Source organism: Erpetoichthys calabaricus, chromosome 9 (assembly GCF_900747795.2).
Source record: "Erpetoichthys calabaricus chromosome 9, fErpCal1.3, whole genome shotgun sequence".
In the NCBI taxonomy this organism is placed as follows: Eukaryota; Metazoa; Chordata; class Cladistia; order Polypteriformes; family Polypteridae; genus Erpetoichthys; species Erpetoichthys calabaricus.
The window spans coordinates 27,821,274-27,840,619 of NC_041402.2; the positions used below are offsets into that span (position 1 = coordinate 27,821,274).

The following is a 19,346-nucleotide window of genomic DNA, read 5'->3' on the forward strand; positions in this document are numbered from 1 at the left end:
CACTTCCCAACTCTGTAATGCAATAAGTGATTTTGGAAATGGAAGAACGGTTCTGACAATATAGTTATCAAGACTGTCATTTTCTACATTACCATACTTGAAACCAATTGTTGATAAACAAGGGAAAAGTCGGACAGTAAAGGGTTCCGTTTATGGAGACAAAAAGTAAGAGTTTCTTCTCAAACTACCTCACTCATCTTTGTTAAACTTACCCCTCCTGATTTGTTCTGAACTTGCCATCTGGACATATCAGTAAGTTATGGGTTTCCCGTGATATAGGGATCACCCCCAATCTGCAGATTCTCTGCTCTAGTTCTGATATATGGACCTCAGAAGTAGGAGGTCACTCCTAACTTAATGTCCTTAAGAATATCCCATGATAATAAAGCCTTACTAATGTTAACCCCAGTTTCTTAACAGTTTCTTTTTATCTCTCAGATGAGGCTCACTTGTGAATTTTAGCAAACTATGTGAAAGAATTGTCTAAAAAAGTGAGCCGTGAACACTGTCATCTGAAACTTCAAGAGATTCAAGTGCTAGTTAAGCTGTTCCTGTGATAGAGAGACAGTACACTCAGTTTGCTGTCTGCCTCTGTATCTAAATGTAGTGAACCATTAAAAAATGAACACTTGCAGAAAAAAGCCTAAAGTGTAACTAGAAGAAAAGTAGCTTTCCTTTGGTTTGATTTGTTTTTTTCAGTATGTACATGGAAGGCAGGAGCCAAGTTTGCGTCCCAGAGGGATAAAGACATGTAGCAACTGCTGTTTTTATGAAACAAGCTGAGACCTTCAGCTGTAACACTCATTTCTTTACCAAGATTAGATTCCTTTATTCTCCTAGGACAGAAGACTGCCAGGTCTATCCTCTAAATACAGACAGTTTAATACACATTCCCTCTGACCTCTTATATGACATATTATGTAATGCTTTGATGTGTCAAATGAACACAGACTTATACAAAGGTCATGGGTTTTGGTCTAAACTTTCTTTACACATATCCTTTTCCCTACATTGTGACAGAGAACTGAGTTGTAACGAGTTTGTTATATGTTTTTTGTTGTAGCAATGCAGCAAGTGCAGGCTTCTGTGGGGACATCAGTGAAACTTTTTTGCTGTGGCGAATGGGACCCAAAGAAGGTACCTGAAGGGACCGAGCAGTTGGAACCTTTGCTGGAATCATCTGCCTCCCACCAGCCAAACATTCCACAGAGAGGTTTCACAGGTGAGCAAGCAGGGCAAATGTTTTTGAATTGTGGAGGAAAGTCTTAACAGAGGCAAAAAATCTTAAGGAAAAAAGAAAGGTGATTCATAACATTCTCCAAACTTCAGTTCAACAATAGCAACCTCATGAAAAACAGTATTGTAAAAAGGAGTCGAGAAGTATTAGCAGCAACAGTTTCATTACCATGAAAAAATTCACAAAGTGAACCTAAATATGTACATTGTTTCTTTATAAAGTGCACTCCTCTCTCTGATGTACAAGTTTGGCTAAATAAAGACAATGTTATAAGTATTGTATGGATACTGAGGTTAATATTAGGCGCAAGAAACAATTTATTGTTTATTGTTATAATACTACAATAAACTTAGAAAGATTTTTGTTGTGAATATAATACTCGAATGGTAGAAGCTAAGTGCCACCATCTTATATAGGTGCTGCAAGGCATGTGTCTCATAGCAGCTTCTGGAGAGGCTTGGGTGTGTGACCTCTGTAGTACCCTCCATCATTCATTTTATTATTTTGATTTCACTTTAATGTTTTCATCTACTGAAGTTGTTAAACATATAAACAGTTCATTATATCGACCCTAGATCCTGTTTACACTCGCAAAGAATGGGCATCTCCAAACACATTTGAGTATTATCTGGCATCAAGACATTTAGCAACCACAAAAACGTTTAGAAATGTTAACATGTTTAATATTATAATATACTAAAAATAATGTTGAAATAACATTCAATAAAATACAAAAACAATGCAATATGTTTAATCAGACATACATATTATAACCAGAGAGAGTGCCCTCCTGGTAACCCTTCACACCTAGACAAATGCTGTTTTATTTTGAACAAGGAGAAAATACAGAGAAGAAGTCCAAACCCTTAAAAAAAACTGTGATAATTGAATATAAGGGATGGAAGAATTAATAATTAGAGAATGGGATTTTTTTTCAGCTATAAGGGAAATGCAAGTCACAATGTATCTGATCTCAAACGGCACATCAGCCCCCCCACCACCGTACAGAATGTTATGTCAGACCTGTTGTAAGTGGTGTAATTCACTTGTGGATGAGGCATTTTGTAACTTCTTCTCACCAGTTCTCAAGTTAGCTACAATAAACCCACATCCTCTTAATAGGATTGTACATGGAATTGTTTATTTATGTTTCAGTTTCTTTTGCGCTACATAGATTAATAACCCCTTTAATTTAGTATTGCCTGAATGTTTTTTACATTATGATTTATTTCTTTTTAGACCGTTTATTCTACATTTATACATCTGGGACAACAGGAATGCCAAAGGCTGCAATTGTCGTACACAGCAGGTAGGGATCATTACAATGCCATTGTGTACTCTTTGGGATGTTTCCAGAATGTGAAGTGTTGTCATTACTGTGGTATAAGAGTCCAAACCTTTTCAGTCCACTAAGGCTTAGTCACACTATTAGATATTATTGTAGATATCTTGCAAGTTGCATTAGTCTTAAGGATTCAGGCATGTAACATAATCCAGATAGAGGAAAGACAGAAGTTTTTATTCTAACTTAAAGTTTTCCTTGAATTATTGTATTAATTGGACTAATCAGAATTGTTTCCAAGAATTTCAATTAAAAAGCGGTTAAATGCATTTGATGTAATTATGGCTATTTTTTTAAATATTTATGATACAAATGTCTTGGAGTGTGTTGATATAGTATAAAACAGGACTAAAATTCAAACAAATTCAAACAAAATACAATGATTAGTGCTGCTTTCTCACAATTGTAGAGTACAGGGATCAATCCAGGCTCATGTACGGTCCAAGGGCATTTTCTCTTTCTCCACATTTCCATAAAGGTTTTTCTTGGGTAGTCAAGTTTCTTCCCTCCTTCACAGACATACAAAATTAGGTTGAATGGACATTTTAAATTGATCCTGTATGAGTTTCTGCAGAATATATGTAAGTATGCCCTGTGTTAGACTAGCACGCCATCCAATGCTGCTTTCTAACATGCACCCAATGTTGCTGGAATAGGCTGTGGCACAACATTGTACATGGGTCCAAACTTGGATGAATGGCTAGAGGTATATTACCAGTGTATGTTACATAATACAGTAGATGTAACTAGTTTCAGAAAAGACCATTTCATGTAGACTGAACTGAATGAGTTGCTTGGCACCATTTCCAGAGCAGTATGTCTTAGTTCTTATAATGTGGGAGCACAATGGCTTTGTTTGTTTTTTGGCCCAAAAAGAAATCATTTCAACAGGGGAGATTCAGAAGTAAATGTAAAGGATAAGTCAATAATTATCTACAATTTTGTTTGGGTTGGCTATACAGCTTTTTCCATGCATTTGTAGAAACATGGCCTGTCTGGAGTCACAGTGGTAAAGTTTTGACCTTAATCATTCAATTTCTGTTGTTGTTTTTTAGGAGTAAACATGGCCACTCCTCTCCATTTGTACCAAATAAGAGCACTGAGCAGTTGTCCACTTTTTATGGGATGAAGGTCTACCAGGGCCCAAAATCCACAGAAGGCTTTTGAATAATATGGAGACAGTATTTTCCAGGACAGGGTGTTTATGAATAATTTGAGAATGTTCAAGAATAGCTGGACAAGTGTTAACCACAAAGAAGGAACGGCACATCCGTTCACACCCACTTCCATGGACAACATTGAGCAAGTCCATACCAAGATTCTGACAAACCATTGAGGATTTCATCTCTTGGTACACCTTCTACCCATTAAAAGCAAATCGCTGCTCTTCTTTAGTGCAAACAGAGAGCAGAATGGCCTTGGGTACTCTTAGACAACAACAAGAGAAACTGACTGATCAACGTTGAAAGTTTACCCGTGTGACCACAGACACACCATGTTTCCACATGTGCTCAGGGATAGCTGTAGAGCCAACCCAAAAAAATAATCATCACAAAAGTGGGGATAATTATTGACTTACTCTCATATGTGTATATTAAAGAACAAAAATAAACTGAAAAAACAAATGTATAGCATAAGAAAAGCATCAGTAAAGCTCAAGAAGAATTTACAAGAAATCCTAACCTCAAAGCAGAAACTCCTTATTTCACAGCATAATCCAACTTAACAAGACGTCAGATTTTGTGCTTAATGATTACATTTTGTTTTCCAGTTTATTCAATTTAATTACCTAAACCAATGTGCCCAGAATTGTGTGTTTTCGTTTCCTATACATTTTATCTGTAATGTAGAGTTGATGTGATCGTTTGGAATTATTGCAAATTATTTTTGAAAGTAATCATTAGAAAATGAGGACAAATAACCCTAAATGTTGGTGCCTGTTTTAAAAAAGGTTATTATATCCCTCTGTTGTCTGAACCCACCTAATTCAATTTATGATTATAGGAGGTTTGTTCCTATTCTGGCAGTATCAGCCTCAATGAAGTACAAGGGCTAGTCAGGTAAATAAACTTTCAATAACTCAGTTAAAAATGAAGTAAAGTAGCAGATTCACACAGTTAAAAACTGTGATAGGAACACATTCATTCATGTTTGTAATGTAAAAACTGGATTCTAGAGGAAAAGGTGATAGCAATGAACATTATTTTTATTACACAGTATATAAAGTAAGCAATAGGGTATTTCTAAGTTTGCAAATTAAATTTAGATAAAGAAGAATACCAGAAGTGGCACAATAGCTATTTGGCAACTGGTCACCAGATTCAGCTTTCAGCTCAGTCATAGTAAATGGTGTAATTAAGAAAGGATTCTCACTGAAAGTAGGAAATGACATTTGACTACAAAACTAGTTGAGCTGAAAACCAGCAACCACAGCGTTTCCTCCCTTAAGACCATTCTTAAGTTTAACTTAACGATAATAAAATCTCTTCTCAAAAGGAAAATTAAACAGTTCTCTACTTAGCAGTTATACTGTATGTATTGTGTTCAGTAATAGTAAAATGAAGATTCCCCCCCCCCCCCCAAAAAACACAAAATGACATTGCTATAATAACAATAAAATTAATAAATAAGTTGAAATAAATTCTAGAAGTGAACCAGATTAAGCAAATTGTTCAAGGGAGCAAATATTAATCACATTTATAATTACACAATCTCACATCTAAGTACACGAAACCCTGTCATGAGTCAAGTTGATTTAGATTATTTAATTTATTAAGATATGAAATGTTTTTTTAATGCAAAATTCATAACATCACTACTAACATGGAAACCAATGTTTTTTCAGTATTGTCTATGCTGAAGAAACTGGCTCTTTGATCTTTAACCATTCTGTCATTATTGCATTTAGGGAGTTTATGAAGCATTAATGTGTTGAATAGTAGAAGTAATAAAACATCACTGAACTGTACTGGAAAAGAAACACAGCAGCACTGCAGTCTTCATATTTATCATAAAGAAAAGCCTTAAATCTTTTACTTCATTTAAACTGACACATTGTAAAAGCGGAAAAGGTTCAACTTGCCAAAATCACCATGCATCCTGGGTGATATTCAAATAGGTTACTTTGTACTGTATATCCTGTTTTAAAGACTCAGTTTTCAAGTATAACACCATAAAACAACCAGGTGGAGGCATTCTCAGCATCTTTGCAGTCCCTTTAATCTTATATTTGGTGTTTGCAGCAATACTTGACTGAATCTACTCTCCGCTGCATGCATTTGTGATCACTTGAATATGTTTACAAAATGCTTTGGAGGTGGAAACATATGACTGAAGAAAATTTGCTTCCTGTTTTCATTTAATTTATATTTTCAAATCTGTATTTTGCTTTTTATTATAGGTACTATCGTATGGCGGCCTTAGTCTATTATGGTTTTGGGATGCGTTCTGATGATATCCTTTATGACTGCTTACCTCTTTACCATTCTGCAGGTAAGAATAGATTGTTATTGTCTTTGTACAAATTACGTTTCAAAATGCACAAGATGTTTTACTAAAAGGTAACTTTTTCTGTACAAACTTTTCAGGTTTTAGCTAGTCTGTAAGAAAATGTAAAAGTCTACAGAGCTTACTGAAAAAAATAATATATACAGCTTTATACACAGCAGATATGTATAAACACAAAACAATGTGAATTATTTATTTTTATATATACATCCAGATGTAACATAGCAGCATTTACATTGGTCAATGTTGCTCATGTCGTCTGACTTCCCCAAGAATGTCTTGTAAAATGTAGTCACTTTAAATTAATTTTCTCAACAATGAATACAATCTAAAATAAATTGTTCTTCAAGTGACAAGAGATTAGAATGTGAGAAAAGTTGAAAAACAAAGGCCGGAACAAGAAAAAGAAAGATGAACTAGAATGTCGAATAAGCAGAGATAGCAAGAAGCACAAAGAAAGAGGGGTGTAAGGGCTACAACTAATGACGAGGCTCCATATTTATTCAAAACATTTTTTGGAATCTGTGTGTGCTAATTTAATAGAAATGGTATGTTCTGTTATCCTCATATAACAATAAATTATACAGTATAATTATTCCTGTTTTTTACTTTCACTCACTTCCAATTCTATCATTGTTCTGTTGTGTCCATTTTTCTAAATGGGCCTTTCACTAATATTGCATATTCTTTTATATTATTTTGTTACATAATGTAAAATGGACCAGCAATTTCTTCAGGGTTGGTTTCTCCATCTGCTCTAATGCTTCTAGGAAATGCTCCAGCTAATCCCATTATTTTGATTGCCATAAGTAGGTTCTGAAAATAGATGCATCAATATATTACACATAGATAGATAAAGTACTACCTATCTATGTGTCCCAAGAGGGATATTTAGCTTTTTACAGAAGATCAATAAATACATTAATAAACATTATATCATACAACAACTCCACTCCACACCAGAAATACAAAAAAGAAAGAAATCCTCTGACTTAGCTAAAGATAAAAAGAGTAGTCACAGTCACGGTGAGGCATTATTAACCTTACTTCAGAAGGTGCATTTTTTGACACACTTCTGCATAATAATTAGTGAATTAAATATCTTCAGTTAACAAAATAATGGCATTTTTTTCCATTCCCGTTCATTTAGTGTTTCCAAAGCCATGATGCTTTGTGACATATAATACCCTGATCCAGCTAGGGTTTCACATAATATACAGTGTAACCTATGTAGTTATATACCACAAAATACACATTCAGTGCATTTAAATGCACACACAAAACCGGAATAACATAAATCTGGTTTCTGAAAAACCTCCATTTACATGGGCAAGTATGCTTCAAGAAATGCTCCGACATCCTGTAAACTGTGCAATAAAGATTTAAACATCATCAATGGTTGCCGTGAATCTGAAAAAAAAAGTGAAGCCTGTGATCATTTTCTTGTGTTTTTATAAAAATGTTCAATCCTTCAAGTGCTGTAAAGGAATAACATCTATCCCCTTTTTACAACCTCGACCTGATCACCGATGGCTTGTAATATGAGCAATGACCACTGTTCACCCAGTCACATTGTTTCACCGTATCTATAGCAAATAGTCGGATTAAAACTAAACTGACACGTTATTTATAGGTTTCTGTTACTGGATTACTGCGGTGGGCTGGCGCTCTGCCCGGGGTTTGTTTCCTGCCTTACGCCCTGTGTTGGTTGGGATTGGCTCCAGCAGACCCCCGTGACCCTGTAGTTAGGATATAGCAGGTTGGATAATGGATGGATGGATGTTACTGGATTACATGCATTAAACTTTTCTCTGCTTGGCTTTGTGATTGTGCCCTGCAAAGGAGCAGCATATGGGTATGTTTGCTACTTAACTTACACCCAGTACTGCTGGGATAATAATAATGCAGGTATTTCCATCCATCCATCCATTTTCCAACCCGCTGAATCCGAACACAGGGTCACGGGGGTCTGCTGGAGCCAATCCCAGCCAACACAGGGCACAAGGCAGGAATCAAACCTGGGCAGGGTGCCAACCCACCGCAGGCAGGTATTTTTACTTCAATAAAATAAACAGTGCATTAAGTTACTCATTACTCTAAAAAGAAATCATACTACTATGTAATGCATGTTATTTTTAATGTGTTGTTCCTAACACTACTCTCAAGATTGTACTGCTGAGCTTGGTATGTTCAGCTCATCAACATGAATTTAGTGATTTCTGAAATATTGAGATAGATTATTTCAACCAGAAGTAGGAATAATGTGATGGCCTGAGCATTTGCCTCAGGAAATGTATTAGTGGATGTTTTCAGTGTTTTCTGCCCATGGCTACTGGAAGCATGTATGAAATAAACCCATGCACTGGCTAACGGAGTGCAGCACACATGTGTTGACTTCAAAATCCTTAACTGTAATACAGTTAAGGGTTTACAAGACCAAATAACTGGCGTACTCTCAGAAAATGCAACATGCATTAACTCAGTTTCTCAGAGACTAATAACCCAGTTTATCTAACCATTAATGAGGGTTTTATGTGGCATTTTAGAAACTAAGTTTCTGTGAATGACTGGGTTATTAAAGTGCACGTAAACACACTCATTGTTGTCATTCTAAATGAGGGCTCAATGTATGTTATGCTTTGCCTTACTAATGTATAACAATGCTAACCATTAATTTAATCCTTTTTATCTCATTAATATTGATAAAGCCCATTTCAACATTTCGATGTGTTCATTCATAATCATCTTCCTCATGTAATACAGCCTATGACACACTGAACTGAAGAAGCCAGTCCCGACTGCACATCTGACACCATTATAATTCGCTTGCTTCAGAGGCACAGTTGGCATACAGTACAGCTGGTTCCTAAAAACACTGTACAAAGTTCCTGCACTTGCTGATAAGACAAACTGAGTATTGCCACGAATGAATGAATGGAATACTTACTAACCAAACAAAAGCTGTTTTGCTCAATCTTCACCCCTTCGCTGGTGCCTTGTGCTGTGAGGGCAGTTTACAGAATTAAAGCACAAGCTGCCCTTTGACAGGCTGAATGTGCCTGATCAGCACAAAGTCCTCCCAGTCAGTGGTTGCAAATTTGCTAGAAATGTGAAAAAGCAGTTGGGGGGGAGTATTGAATAATATAAGACCAGTTTTGTGTGGGTACATTGGAAATGGGGAAATGAAACAGATAATGTCTTTCAGTAGATAATAAAGACCGCAACACAAACTGAAGGAATCTGGGTATTAAGGGCCAGCCTCACAGTTTGGTGGCTTTTTACGCAAGTCTAATCGTCACATTGAACAATATCTGAATCTGAGTCTATCAAATGTCACATGACTCTGAAAGAATGAGGAAAAACCTTAAATCAAACTTCTAGCAATCATAACCTATGCTCTTGCATTAATAAAACAAATCAGACATAATTTATTAAATATTTTACAGACTTTTTAATAAATTATAAAATGACCAATATTAATCTATAGAATGAATGGATAAAAAAAAAGCTTTACCTGGAAATAATTAGTCAATTGATAAATCATAACAAAAAGGAAGGTGAAATTAAAAAAATATAATAGAATGGTAAGAAATAAAAGAAATAGACCAAGGTTTGGATACTTTTGCTAAATACCAAAAGAACAGAAAAAATCAACATTTTAAAGTTTAAATAGTAGCCTCCAAAGTCTCCAGTCTATTAATCTAAATATGAATCTCATACCATAAAGTTTAACACATTGATTCAAGAAAGCCAAAAGTAACTCTAAATTCAAAATCAAAGTAAAAAGGTAAAACAGATTCTTTAAACAAAATTTTTACCTTAGAAAACAAAACTGACAGAAGTGAAACCCAACTTCAAAGGATGCAGGCCAAGGCAATGCCTGGACAACACACTTCAGCAGTGTGCAGTGGGCTGTCTTTTCATTGTACAAACCTCTTGGTTCAGGTTACTCGGGTACAGTTGGCAGTGGTTAGATGGCACACCTCCGTAGGTCCTGCCCTAAGCAGCCAGGCATGAAAAGGAAGCTAAGCGTTGGTGGAAAATTGCATGCCCAAAGGCAAAGTTAATATAATTGTAAGATAAGAAGAATATGGTCAGGAGCAAACTGAGGGGAAACATCAGGAAATCAAAATGAATACAACTCTAGTCACACTATGCACCAAGCATGTCATAATTGAACTAAGAATTGTTCATTGATCTTATATTGTTTAAAACTGTTTAAAATGTACCAAGGAAAAGATCCAACCTGTCAGCAATGTCATCAAGTGTCTGCATCACTATGTCACATGTATTAGGTATTTCCTACCCTTAAACCATTTAGAGCAGAAACACTTATATATCACGTAGATAGCAACTAAGTATATGGAGAGACTGGTGAGGTGCTTATACTCCTTCTTGTCCACCCTGGTCTGACAGGGAACAGCGTCTGATAATTCTGCCTCTGTGTGGTGTCAAGTCTCAGTCCAGATTCTCATCCAGTAGAGTTCCTAGTTGGTGGAATGAGGTGCCCACCTCTGTCCAAACTGCTAACTGCCTTCAATGTATTGAAGAAGCAATTGAAAACCCACCTGTTCGGTGAATATCTGTCTAATTGATTGGGGAAAAAAACTTTGCTCTGTAATCTTTCATACTGTTGGTTGATTTGCTGTTACATTAATCGATTAATTGCTTTTATCGATTATTAATCTATGTTTGTAAATGTATTAGTTATTATATCTTTTCATTTGTGGCAATCAACTTTTGTTAGCTGTCCTCCTATACCTGCTGAAAAAATAGGCCCTAGCCTAATGTTACTCGATTATGCTTACCTCTTTTGTAAGTCGCTTTGGATAAAAGCATTTGCTAAGCAAATAAATGCAAATGTAAAAATTTGCATTAATACCAGTTGGAGTAAAGAGTGCTATGAAATATGGTTGTAATTTTCTATACCACACAATGGGAGGAATCCCAATCCACTCTCTATAACTTTGAAAGAAAGTGATGTTCTGTATTATCTTAAACTAGACAAAGAGCCCATTTCGACAACGTAAGATGAAATGGGCACGAGTTTGTGTCAGCAGTGTATGAAGAACAAATGATAAGTAATGAAGAAGTTGTTTTGTAATGATTGTAGTCCGCTTTACTCATTACTGTACAGGCTTGTACTGTTAGTTGATTAATTTTCCAGGCCTATAGTATAATATTGAATGATGAATGTTCCAGTACAATATGGAATAGTAATAAATATAAGCACCACAAACCTGATATAGGTGTATTGAATGAATGCGTAATTGAATCAGAATGCGTAATTAGGCCTCGAGCTGTAGTCGAAATCGCCTTTCAGGCCTCTAGAGTTTTAATCGAAGTCGCCTTTCTCTTTGAATTTTTGTGGCCGTAAATCCACCGCCTGCTGCGATGTTGGGGTTGGAAGTTGGTCTCGTAAGGTTTTTCGGGCAGCTGCGCAGAAGGCGACTGCGCATTCAGCTTCGGACGGTCGTGAGTGAGTGAGGAGGCAGGTGAATTATGTATTAAGATTATTAACTTATGAAGATCTGTTCAGCATTTTTTTTAACTTAACAAGAATTCCTTAACGTAATTCCAAAGTGAATGTGAAACTTGCTGTTTTATCCTGTACAAAGAACCATTTTAAACAAGGCTCTATAGTCACCAGATAAAAGCTAAATTCTGAGTTTCATGGATTTCTTTTAAAACATACTTTTATACTTGCTATTTGATCTTCACTCGTTTGAAAGAGTTTTGATTCCAAATAAAATCAGTTCAAATATACTATTTAATAAAACAGTACTCTCTCCCTCTCTGCTTGGTCGGGTTTGACTTTGGTCTGGTTAGTTAGTTTAGCTTTGGTTGCACATTCAGACGCAGTCAAGGCAGGAAGCACCAGGGAAGAGAGTTTGAGACAGATGAGGATACCGAGTAAAGGCATACGAGGAACACTGAGAGCCTGCCTTTAAACATGGGAAGTATTTGCAAGAATACGAATGATGTTTCGCAGCAGATGATGAGGAGCCATCTACCATTATTGGTAGTCAAAAACAGATTGGAGATGAGCAAGGCACCTCAAAATGATAGATTCTGAGTAGCAGGCTCTACGGGAACACAATCGAGAGAGGAAGCACCAGTCAAGACAGGTTGAGAAACACAAGAAAAACTGAAGAAAAGCGTAGGATGAACACTGAATGTAAGGCAAAAGATAGAATATATTTTTAAATATATTCTTCAACAGGTAACATGGCTAGTAATTAAATAAATACCTTCCCAAAATGAGTACCTAAAACCAGTTAAAAAAAAAAAAAAAGAAAATGCGAGAATGTCCTAAAGCCAACTACGAAATCTTTTACTCTCACTAACACACCTGACCATTTTTTTGCTTAGAGTCAAAAAACGTGGATGAGACTTGTAGCATGCCACCATTCTAAATAGTGCCAGCTTGATGACATAAGGTAGCAAAAGGAGCCTTTGTCAGAAACAATGTCATCGGCCATGCAAAAAAACACAAAATGATATTGAACAGGGGAAGAAATGATCAACAAAATCTTGACGTGTCAATGCCACCAAAATAACAATGACATTTCCTAACAAGGGTAAATATATATTTTATATTTATATCTAAATATAAATATAAAATTCTCTTAAAAATGAGTGCAAAACCTTAGAATCATAACACACAGTGTGCAGATGAGTGCGTGCATAACTTGTCATTTCCACCAATTACTTATCCAGATGCAGATTCGTTCTTTTCTACTTTCTTTTTTCAGTCCTAGTCTCTGGCATTAGAAAAAATCAACAGTATAAGACGTACTGGTGCAAGCAATTTAGAATGTTTCACATCACTATTACGGCATTAAGTACACATTAATTTAATCCTTTGTTTAGGCCTCTGCTTTATTTTCATTTAATGAATGTACTTTATAGGATTTACAACCAGTACAGAAACATTCATTTAGCACAGATCAAGTGGAAAATGCATGGAAATACAAGGAACTACAAGAGTAGGTGATGCTGATCTGCGGAAGCTACCTAGAAAAATGATTTGGGTTTATTGCTACATTGTCATCATTTACACAATTAATATCTTAGAATCATAGCATGAACAGAGTAAATAGAAATAGAATGCCTAATTACACAACAAAAGGGAAAAAAGATGTAGTTGTGAGTGGGGCCCCCAGCTGAATGGTGATGATAGTACTAAAATGTCGACTTTGAGGACAGATTAGAGGAGTTTGAGCAGCAGGCTGTGTGTGTAAGTTTTGACCCAGATGTTGTATTGTATTGCGCTACATGGTGTGCATTGTAACTCACCTTGTGATGACGCTATAAAAATAAATAATGATTGTTTGAAATTAAAATTCATTTTTTGTTTTTAGCTTTTCACTCGTTAATTGTTGATATCCATTTCAGAAGCACAGTCTTCATTATATTTGGATAATCACTCAAATTAATGTACTGTAACTGTCATTTTAGTGACACATTTTTCTGTTTATTTTTAGGTAACATTGTTGGAATTGGTCAATGCCTTCTACACGGAATGACTGTGGTCATCAAGCGCAAGTTCTCTGCCTCTCGTTTCTGGGACGACTGCATCAAGTACAAGTGCACTGTGAGATTCTTAAAACTGTTGTCAGTGGTTTCTGCTTTTGCCACTTTCCAGCTTAGCTTGACATAGGAGCCGTAGAGAATTTTCAGAATGATTTCATAGTCCAGAAAGGCTGAGTGGGCTACCGTGTATTTAGGCTTTGTTGTGCGCATCTACACAGTTATACACTCCAGTTCCAATGTTACATTAAAAGGGTTCTCCACTCAAAAATTGTATTTGTATATGTTATTTGCCCCCATGTAGTTTGTAGTAATGGCAAAGAAAAAATGTAATCATATTTTTATGCAGAATGGAAAACATTTGTGATATAATGGAACCCAATGGTGACAAATGCTGTACAACAGCCAATGATTCTTTGCATTTATATAGCGCTTTTCTCACTACTCAAAGCGCTCAGCAATTGCAGGTTAAGGGCCTTGCTCAAGGGTCCAACAGAGCAGAGTCTCTATTGGCATTTATGGGAATTAGAACCCATTGCCTTCCAATTGCCAGTGCAGATACCTAGCCTCAGAGCCACCACTCCTCCTACAATGTAAACAATTTCCACAGAGAAAAAGAAAACAAAAATGTTGTGTTACTCTTGTTTCACAATCCACATTTCAGTTATCCAGTCGTTTGCTTAAAATGTGCAAAACGCATTAAGCCAAACCAGTTTAATTATCTTAAGCCGCCTGGTGGCTGGGTTGAATTTTGGCCTGGTTGCTGTGTACATTTTGGACATTTCTCCCCTCTCACCCAGCCCCCAAGCGGCTATTTGGGGTTTTTCCCTTGCTACTGTGGCATTCCTCTTACCTCTTACATCCCAAAGATATTAATGCGATGTTAATTGGCCACCTTAATCTGACACAGTGAGACTGAGGGTGGATGTGTGGATAGACATCCCACCCAGGATGGGTTCCTGCTGTCTACTTGAATGGATTCTAGCTACTCATGACCCTATACAGGTAATTAGATTAAGCTGGTTTGTACATGAAAAAATTTATGGTAATTATATAGATTTTCATTTTTGGTAGCATCTTACCCATCCATCCATCTATCTTCTATACCCGCTTATCCAGAACAAGGATACAGGGAAGCAGGAACTTATCCCAAGTTCCCAAGTATTAAGCATCAAGTGCAAGGAAGGAAGAATACTTGAGCAGGTCACAAGTCGACTGCAAGTTGAACACATACACACTCTCACACACACTAGGGCCAGTTTAGCATAGCCAGTCCCCCTAACCTGCATATAGTTGTACTTTTCTATACCACACAATGGGAGGAATCCCAATCCACTCTCCATAGGAGGAAACTGGAGTACCCAGTGGAAAGCCAAGGTGAGATCATGCAAACATGTGAACCCAGGTCTCCTTACTGCAAGCAAGCAATGTCACTACCGTTCTTAAAGCTCTTAAACATTGTTTATCCTTCAACCCTTCCATGTTTTAAATCAAGTTGATCTAGCTTTAGGGTTGCAAGAACTCAACGCATATCCCAGCTGCACTAGGCTTAAGACCAAATATCAAGTCTACAGGTGATACAAATATTTAAACATATTTCAAAAATTAAAAAATATAAAAATTACAAGGACCCCTAAGCAGATAAACTATATGGGCTGTGGCTATTGGAGTTAATTCCCAGAGACTGACTTTGTATGAATTGGTTTCTTCTCTGATTTTGCAGATTGTTCAGTATATTGGCGAGATCTGTCGCTACCTGTTAAACCAACCAGTACGAGAGACTGAGCAACAGCATTGGGTTCGAATGGCACTGGGTAACGGCCTGCGCCTTTCAATCTGGGAGGAGTTTGTCAATCGGTTCAATGTGCCACAGATAGCCGAGTTCTACGGGGCAACAGAGTGTAATTGCAGCCTGGGAAACTTTGACAACAAGGTGAGGGAAACAGCTAGATCTGTAATAACTACAATAATATGGTGTTAGCGAGCCAACTTATAAATATTTCTTAGCTTTACTGTTTCCTTTTAAAGCAATGTGGCGGAAACGTTCACATGTGAATATGTACCAAGTAAATTTAAGTATATGAATTGATTGCCATGTGCCTGAGTATGGCTGAGTGAATGTAGTTTGTTCTGTTTAGAGGGAAAGTCTTCTTCTTTCTTCTTCTTCCAGCTGCTCCCTTTAGGGGTTGCCACAGCGGATCATCTTCTTCTATATCTTTCTGTCCTCTGCATCTTGTTCCTCCTGCTTCCGGACACGTCTCTCCCCTCTTCTTCTCCTTCTTCTTCGGCCAACAGTAGCCCAATTTCCGCCAGCACCCTGTTGGCTAACAGTACTGGTGGCGGTCGGTGTTAACCCGGGGCTCGACCGATCTAGTAAGGAAATTGGTATTGTTGTCTGTATATTGATTTGGCAAAATGTTACACCGGATGCCCATCCTGACGTAACCCTCTCCATTTATCCGGGCTTGGGACCGGCACGAAGAAACACACTGGTTTGTGCATTCCCTGTAGGGGAAAGTAAAGTAACTAAAGCCATTCTGTAAATAGCCCTGCAGTTAAAACTCTGCCAGTGGCCAACTGTAGCTGATCTCTGGCAACTTACTTCAGGGGTTTGTTTATTCGCTGCAAGTTCAGTTCATTGAGCAAGATATCAGTTTGGCAGTCCGCAGCCAAATTTAGTTGTAAAAATTAAGTTGTAAAATGTTTGCCTTATACTGTACCTGCTGGTATCAAATGAATCTGCTGTCACAGATTAACCAAAGGTGAGTTACAGATTTACAGACAACATGAACTCCTCTGCTTGGCCACAATTAAGCCTGGGGTTTCTGTGTCTCCTTCTTTATTTGGTGATACCAGTTCCTTTGTGTGACTAATACCAGGCAGTGTGAGGCAACTGTATTGTGTGTATACGTACAGTATGTCTGTTCACTATGATGTACTGGCCTGTGTATCCGAATACAGTAAGGCACTGCTGCCTGTGTCTGGTCAATATAAGGCACTATTCCTCTTGTTTGGTAACTGTCTGGAATTACTTTCCACATCTGGTTGCTACGAGACACATGTTGTATTGTCTGGTTATTAGAAGGTGCTGCTTCCGGGCAGCTTTGATTTTTGTTTGCTGTAAGGCAGTGATTCCTCTCTCTGCTTAGCATGAGACGATGGGATGTTGTGGCTAAAGCAATTTAATTTAAACCACAAGGCTATCCCATGACTCTGGGCAAAATACTTACCCTGAAAGATTTCCAAATGTTAAAAAATGTATAAAGTGTACCCTGATCTTTTCAGTCAACTATATAAAATGAAGGATGTTTGGCTAGCAAGAGGTTACCAGGGCAAGCGCACCACTGTGATGGGATAACGCAGGGCAAAGTCTCACACTCAGCCTCCAGTTAAGAAAACAAGCCACACTGGAATTGCTGAGACACACAGAGGCAGTATACCATATATATGTGCTTTGTGCCACCCAAAGGCAGTAGACAGGGACACCAACACCAACATGACAGAAAGAATCATCCTAGACGGAAGGATGTAATGCCCCCCAAGGATACTAGAGAGCAGGCAATCTAGCTTTTAGACATGCTTGGTCCGGTTCTTAGAGTAAGACAAGAGATTTAACGTTAAAGATGACAACATCTCCTGGTTGCTAGAGAGCAAATGGTCCCCAAACGCAATATATGAGAGCATAACATCCCTCCCATGGTGTTAGCAGTTGTGTTTAAGGCTAACTGAAAGTTCAGTGCAGGAACAGCAAGAGCTGTTGGAGTGAGTTCCTGCTTAGCATCCATGAAGCAAAGAGAAGGCTACCTGTAACCCTCAAATGGCTAGAAGTGATCCCAGGAGGGGCATTAAAGGTACAGCCAAGCCTTCATGCTGGTGTACAGTAGTCAGGAGGAGAAAGGGTGAGGTCATGAGCTGGACATTAGTTTATATTTTTTTCAGATTTTCCTTGTCTTCTGAAATGTGTATATCATTTTGACAATGTTAGAGATCAAGGAATTTATGGTCAGGTTAACTTCATGATAAGCATTTTTTAAGACGTTATTTTTGAGAAACTTGTTTATTATGGATGCCGCCATAATTTTCTGTTTGGGATGCTGGGAGTGTGTGAAGTGTGATGTCATTACCGAGACCAAATAAAGTTGAGCGTCATACACTTACTGACTGTCCAGGTTTGTGGATAAATCAAAACTAAATGAAACCCTCACATTATTATTATTTAAAGCTCTCTCTAGTTACAAATTCTTTTTTGTTCTTCGACTTTGATTTACAGCTTGTGTTTTGGATTTGGCTGCGTGAAACATTCTGGTTAATGACTCTTTTTTGCTGCACTTCTCAATCTTCGATTTTTCGTCACATTTTGGTCTTTGTTTATTTGATTCCTTCTGTATGTTGTTCTTCGTGCCTGTCCCTAAGTAAGAATAATAATAATGAAGCACTGGTTCCTATATCTGGTCAGTATGATGCATTTATTTAAGTGTCTTGACACTGCGATGCACCCCTTAATCATTAAGCCTGTACTTTACATGTCTGCTGACTGTGATAAAGAGGGGTCCTTTCATCGGATTGGCTGGCCCAGCACTGTTTCACCCGTGGAATGGCCAAATGGGGGAGGCAGCTTGATGGATGAGGTCTCCAAGACTCTAAAAATTTCCAAATCTTATTATGTGATATCATCTACTGTTAAATTCTGCTCCATACTTCTAAAATTTTTATTTTTTTTTACTTCTAAAAATTTTTATTTTTATACTGTATTGAGGATTTGTTCTGTTCTGTGTATTATATTGTATTGATCCCCTTCTTTTGACACCCACTGCACGCCCAACCTACCTGGAAAGGGGTCTCTCTTTGAACTGCCTTTCCCAAGGTTTCTTCCATTTTTCCCTACAAGGTTTTTTTGGGAGTTTTTCCTTGTCTTCCTAAAGAGTCAAGGCTGGGGGGCTGTCAAGAGGCAGGGCCTGTTAAAGCCCATTGTCGCACTTCCTGTGTGATTTTGGGCTATACAAAAATAAACTGTATTGTATTGTATTGTGATACACAGTTGTTCAGTGTGGTTATCGTGAGGCAGTGGTTTTTATGTCTGACCATTACAAGGTGATGACACCAGTTTCTGTATCTGGCAACTGTAAAGAGTAAGGTAACTATAAGGCAGTTCGTTGTTCCTTAATCTGGTCAGCATGATGCCCTTTGTTTGGTGACTGTGGTAATTTTTTCCATACACTCAGCACCTTTGGCCTTTGCTTCCTGCATCATGGAACTCTGAAATGCTTATTATTATATCTCTTAAGAAATAGAGCACTACAACAGTGGTTCCTGTGCTTGCTCCATATGACATTTTGTGGCATATAATTAAAAAGGAACAATCCACTAAAGCCTATGCCGTGTTCTATGGTTCTGTTTTTTAATAGTTTATAGATTTATTTATAATTTTTTTCATGTAAGGTAACTATAAGAAAGTTTGTTGTTCCTTAATGTGATCAGCATGATGCCCTTTGTTTGGTGACGGTGGTAGTTTTTTCATACACTCAGCACCTTTGGCTATTATTGTGATAAGTCAGATGTGCTTGTATCTGCTTTCTTTGTCTGATTGCTAGGAGGCTCTGGTTTCTGCATCATTAACAGTTAGGCTGTCGTCCAAGAGCCTGGTCACCGTGAGACAGTGTTTTCTATGTCTGGTTGCTATAAAGTGTTGGGCCTGCCTACTTGCTCTATGGAACTCTGAAATGCTTA

The 19,346-nt window shown here is 37.4% G+C and overlaps 1 protein-coding gene across 1 annotated transcript in view; it reads left to right on the forward strand.

Moving 5' to 3' along the window:
- slc27a4 (solute carrier family 27 member 4) overlaps window positions 1-19,346 on the forward strand; it is a 65,108-nt gene that overhangs the window by 23,844 nt on the left and 21,918 nt on the right. Inside the window, exons 4-8 of the mRNA XM_028809194.2 lie at window positions 1,064-1,222; window positions 2,477-2,546; window positions 5,980-6,071; window positions 13,574-13,683; window positions 15,343-15,552. Of these exons, the coding sequence (XP_028665027.2) occupies window positions 1,064-1,222; window positions 2,477-2,546; window positions 5,980-6,071; window positions 13,574-13,683; window positions 15,343-15,552 (641 nt within the window). The remainder of the gene's footprint in view (window positions 1-1,063; window positions 1,223-2,476; window positions 2,547-5,979; window positions 6,072-13,573; window positions 13,684-15,342; window positions 15,553-19,346) is intronic.